This window comes from Lycium ferocissimum, chromosome 5 (assembly GCF_029784015.1).
Source record: "Lycium ferocissimum isolate CSIRO_LF1 chromosome 5, AGI_CSIRO_Lferr_CH_V1, whole genome shotgun sequence".
Classification (NCBI taxonomy): domain Eukaryota; kingdom Viridiplantae; phylum Streptophyta; class Magnoliopsida; order Solanales; family Solanaceae; genus Lycium; species Lycium ferocissimum.
Window position 1 is genome coordinate 67,927,588 of NC_081346.1, and position 5,821 is coordinate 67,933,408.

General features: G+C 33.4%; 1 protein-coding gene across 1 annotated transcript; it reads right to left on the reverse strand.

The window, feature by feature from the left end:
* Nucleotides 1-256: 256 nt before the first annotated feature.
* Nucleotides 257-4,596, reverse strand: LOC132057160 (beta-glucuronosyltransferase GlcAT14C). Its single transcript, XM_059449625.1, has 4 exons — nt 3,904-4,596; nt 2,011-2,086; nt 1,781-1,896; nt 257-823 (listed from the first exon to the last, which is right to left on the reverse strand). The coding sequence occupies exons 1-4, from the start codon at nt 4,463-4,465 to the stop codon at nt 309-311; spliced, it is 1,269 nt and encodes a 422-aa protein (XP_059305608.1). The 5' UTR covers nt 4,466-4,596; the 3' UTR covers nt 257-308.
* Nucleotides 4,597-5,821: the final 1,225 nt, after the last annotated feature.

Below are 5,821 nucleotides of genomic sequence, written 5' to 3' on the forward strand. Positions count from 1 at the left end.
AGCCTAGACCACTAATTTCATATTGCATAAAATACTATAAGAAAATAAAAGAAAAACAGTGAAAAGAATAAAAAATTAAGAAGAGGAAAAAGGTAAGAAATATTGAAACTACAGTTGTCTTTCTTTTTCTGAAACTGCAATCATATTTGGTGGACCTCTAATTTAAAATGTCATCCAAGTAACATACAAAAGGGTTTTGATTCACATCCTGCTCAACATGCCAAATAATTAAACAAAGCAAAGAGATAAAAAGAAATAAAAACAGAAGAAAGATTTTCAAGAGGAAAAAGACTAAAAGAGTATATAATTTATTTACATTGTCTTGACCTGAAATTTTCAGTATCAAGGAGCTTAAGTACAAGTTTTTCTAGACTTCTTGAGCCTGCTGATGGTTTAACAGCATCAATACTTCCATAAACTATACAAGGATCTTTACCTAAGCCAGAATTTCCCACACACCAAGCCCCGGGTGAAAATCGATTAGACGATCTCCTCAAGATGTTCTTGTCAATTTTATCAAGAACCGGATCATCTGTAGCAAAAGTACGAGCAAAAGGGACACCACTCTGGACCATGTCCTCAAAGTGCTCGAGTGTTAAATTGATAGGATACTGCTTCGGGGGATTGTCCCATTTGATGTAATGCAAGTCGTGGTTCACTGTCGTGTTCTGGTAGTCTTTGTGATTGCAGACAATGGTGTGGAAGTAGCCCTCGAGAGAATACAAGAAATTTGTGTAGTACATAAGAAGAGTGCGCGGGAGATTGTCCCAGCCCCAAATACAAAACTCGAGGAATGACCTTGAGAGCATCACCCATTCAGAACCTGGAAGTGAAATCAAAACAACAAATGACTATTTTACGGAACAAAACTTTCTTTTGAAAGAAAAGGAGCTAACAGCTAACATATTCTACATTGAAATATGCTTTTTGATATATTTTGTTGGAAAGCATAAACGAGTTTCAATTAATCGCCAAAAGATTGGCCCTAACTCATTTGTTGCCACTCTATTTTGCTCAGAATTTGGAAGGCATCAAGCATATATTTGATACAAAATCATCAAGAGGAAAGCAGAATCCTGATCCATTGAACTCACTCCTAGTTTGATTATAATTTATAAACAGAAATTATCAGAACACTATTAGAAAATCACCTTGAAAGCTATCTACCCTCTCTGTCCAAATCTGCATGTCGTGACGTCTACATGCATTCCGCTTTAGAAGGTAACAAGTTATGGAGTCACAAAGGAAGACGAAAAATGGCTGACAAAAAAGCATCTAGCCCCACGACCCCCTACCCAGTCTGTCACACACCCCCCACAGTGGAAGTGTGTCGAATCAAGAACAGACAGTAAACGCCATTATTATGACGCTTTATGAAAAAAAAAGAAAAAGGAAGAGGTTTGTTATCCAAGTAATGCCAAAGTAATCATTGTACAACATCTGTTACTTTAACACTAGATACCGGCAAGGAAGCATGTTACTCCGCTCGATGCATGCCCTTAGAGCTCTGTTTTTTATCATTTGCCCTTACAATACTTCAATAGAAACTAATCACTAGCAAATTTTTATTATGCAATTTTGCTATCCATCTTAAGAGAACTTATGAATAATTGAGTACTAATCTTTATTCTATTCCCACTTTCCTTCTCAAAAACAAATCAATAACCTATCAGTGGAGTAAGAAAAGTAAACGAATCACTACAATGTAGAGCACACTGTACACATATGCATGCATATTATCTGTGTATATACGGAAAAGGAAGCAAATATCGAGCAGTACCCATGAACACCTTGAAAGAAGCAGGCATAGATCTTTTCTCCTTAGCCCAGAACACACCGGATTTCTTCAGATGATATAAACCAGGATCTATAATAATAGGCCTGACCCTCGAGAACCTAGAAAATAGAACAGGTAACTCAAAGTTACTCAACAGCAGTCATCAAAGACAAAATATGTTTGCCTTCAGAAAGAAGATCCTATGAAACGGAGTCAAGTGATAGTATGCTCACTCTTTATAACCAATATTACTTGAGTGCTCAAGAAAATTCAGATCCCTAGGCAAGTATGAGAAAATGTGGAGTATATCTGAAACAAAAAGAAAAGATACTAGATGAATAAAGATAATACTAACTAAGGTCGATAACTGGAAGCTGCGAATTGCTACAAATTTGACCACATTAAAAGTAAACAATAGGCAGTGATCATTTTTGGCCAAGACAACAAAGAAGCTGGAAAAGCGACAGCAATAAGCAACCTGGGAAAGCAATAAATAAAGGAAAATGACAAGATGAAAAACTGATTGAATGTTAGTGGCTGTTTGGTTTCTTTACCAAATACTAGAGGGGTAAATAAGAACAGAATCAAATTCATTGTAAATAATACAAATTAGCATTTAACCATACAAGTAGAAATAAGACGTGATTCTTTTGCATTTATTTGATAAAATAATGTATTCTAATGTTACAAAGAACAGAGATGCAATAACTACTGAACTCATTCAATCTTGTCCACAGTATAATGTTCCTTACATACACCATACCTGAATCTCAAGATTACACAGCTTTAGCAGAAGTTATAATCACTTGTATTACCATATAAACTATGTTCTTTCAATAGCGTGGTGATAATAAGATTCTACTAACTGTAAAATATTTGGAATAATCAACTGAAAGAGACTATATAGCATGATATAGATTTTTCAAGATCTTCCACTTAAAAGTGCAAAGATTCAAGTAATAAATTATTAAACTTAATTAATAAACATTACTCCTTTCCCATGTACCAAATAGAAAGGGAAAAGAAGGGGAAAAAATACAATATTAAAACTAGATTAGAATAGAGTATGAACTCAATCAAACTTAAGCAGACTTAACTTCTCCTTAACATTCACCATATAGAGATTACACTTCCTATAAAGTCCAAATAACAAAGTAGGGTGAGCCAATCAATTTAAAAATTTGTGAGTACGTGTGCTTAGTGGGGGATGTAGCTAACAAACTAAGGATTCAATTGAACCTAGTACTTTTAATACGGAGCTTAAACATACAGGTAAAAATCACCAACATGTCAATAAATACTATATTTTGAACCCATAATTCTAAGCGTATATTGAGTACAGTGGTAAAATCATAAAGATTGAGCCCATCAAGTTAAAATCTTGGATCCACCTCTATCATTGCGTTGCTGTGGAGCAAAATTTGGACGAAATTCATTATCATTAGGGAAGATTCAAGATTCAGTCAGTAGGTGCAGAATATCGCTACATTAACTACTCCTTCATGACAGTAAGTGCAGACTTAGTACCAATATACACATTTCAAAATATTTCAACTATATAGATAATTCGAGCAAAATATAGTTGTTACACTTCAAACCAGGACTGGCAAAATGCTTAAAAAAACAAGTACATCTGATCTAACCCATTAGACATGGATTCGATAACCAACTTTTTAAAAAGGATCAAATGTGGATATTACACACTAAAAAAAAAAAATGGATATCCATATTATCATACCCATTTGTCTGCTTGTTATTTTTCATGAGTTATTGCTTACCTGGAGTCTAAGCTTATTTTTTTGCTTTTAGCTTGTGTTCTCACCTGACTATTCCTAAAGCCACGGATAAATCCGTCGGTTAACCCATTTTTTTAAACGGTGTTGAATATGAGCGGGTCCGAAATTATATCCATTTTTGTTTAACCCGTTTTCCACCCGCCCATTTGCCACTCCTAGTGCAGAGTATCACTACATTAACTACTCCATCATGACAATAAGTGCTGACTTAGCACAAACATATACATTTCAACTATATATAGAATGCAAGCCAAATATAGTTTTTAGACTTCAAACAAATTACATCCTTTAAAAGAAAACAAAAGTAATTAGGGGTATCAGAGTACTAACCATCTTGTGTCATAAGTGGATAATCAGATGCACTAAGATTAATAAACCAATCCCATCTCTTATTCATCTTCAAAAGAATAGCAACAGCATGCAACATAGAAGCCAACATAGTAGGTCCTTTATATGTGACCAGATCTGACTTCCCAACAACCTTAACATTCCCAAAATCCCTAAAAACAACCTCAAACTTAACATACTTAGCCAACTCTAATCTCTCACTATCTAAAGCTTCCAAATCAAGATGCAATAAATAATAGTTTCTTGGATGATACACTGCTTGAAGTAGCCTTTTTATTCTTACAACATCATTTTTTGTACCTGAAATTAAGTAAGCTAATCTAGGCAGTTCAGGCAAGATTTCAGATTTTTCATTAGAAAGTGTTGATTTTGAATGTGGGGTTGATGATTTAGAGGTAAATGAGGAAATGGGGTTAGTGAAAATTAGTGTAAAAAGAAGAATTAGAACTAAGATTGTGAATACAAGAATGGGTGTTGACCATTTTTTATGGGGGGTGAATCTAAGCTGAGTTCTTTTCATTGATTCTTTGTGAAAAATGTTCATTTGGGTTCTTGTTTGTGAAAAAAAAACTAATTTGTTTTAGCTTAGATATGAAGAATTTGAAGGGGAAAATTGGAGGTTAGAGGTAGAGGTTGGAGGATAGTGATGTGTGGTGTGGTCAGAGGTGTACACGTTGGGGGAGAAGTTGACATGTTGGCTGTAGCCGATATCTTCCAGGTTACGTACAAGAAAAAAAAAAAAAAATACTCCTTCCGTTTCAATTTATGCGAACACATTTGACTGGAAACGAAATTTAAGGGAAAAAAAGACCTTTGAACTTGTGGTATTAAATAAGGCATATATATTTTGTGTGGCTATAAATTATTGTATAAAAGTAAATTATTTCCAAATATGAAAAGAGGTCATTCTTTTTTGTATGGACTAAAAATAAAATATGTTTGCATATATTGAAACAGAGGGAGTAATAAAAAAAAAAAATCAAAAACACTTTATATTCTTACAGGAATTATTAGGAGTGAGAGTTGAGTACCTAAACTCTCATCAACTTATTAGCAAAACATACTTTAACAGTTAGTTGTTTATTTTCTCTATCTCAATTATCAGATAAAAAAAAGTAAACAACAAAACTTAATTGGTGATAGTTAAAGTAGAAAACTTTACGCATTTGTTGGAAAACTCATCAAAAAGTGATACTTGAGGTTTGTTTTTAATCATTATCTAAAAACAAAAATATCTTCCAAGTTTATTTATTTCTGTGATTAATTCTTTTTACATACCTTAGGTAACTTTTAAAAAAGGCCAAACCCATCGGGAGACATTTGTGGTTGACAACATCTTTCACTTAGACACCTCAACTAAACCTTGTTCCATTTAGACATCTAGGGTAGGGTTGTTTTGCATTCGACACTTTTATTTGCCGCTGGCAAATTGTGTGATACACAAAAAAAGCGCGTGAAAAGGCTAAAAAAACAGATTTTTTTATTCTTTTTATTTCCTCCTCCTTCTTCTTCTTCTTTATTCCTTTTCTCTTTCGTCTCCACTTAATATTCTACCATTAATAAACCTTCCTCCATTATTATCTTGCTTAATTACCATAAAAATGAATAACACCCCCATTTTCTAAGAACAAGTGGCAAATTTTATATAAAATCAAAAATGAATTTTGAGTTTAATATTAAAGAATTTCAGCCAATAAAAAAAAAAAATTGAGCCCACCCCGTGTTCTCTTCTTCTCCGGCCACCCTTCTGGAATATTTTCAGTGGTTGACTTTGACGAAATTTCAGTGGTTGACTTTGATAAATAAATAATTATCTTAGAAGTAATACAAAATTTCAGCCTACAAAAGAAAATAGATCTGAACTTTTTTTTTAAAAAAAGATTCACTGAAAAAAATTTCC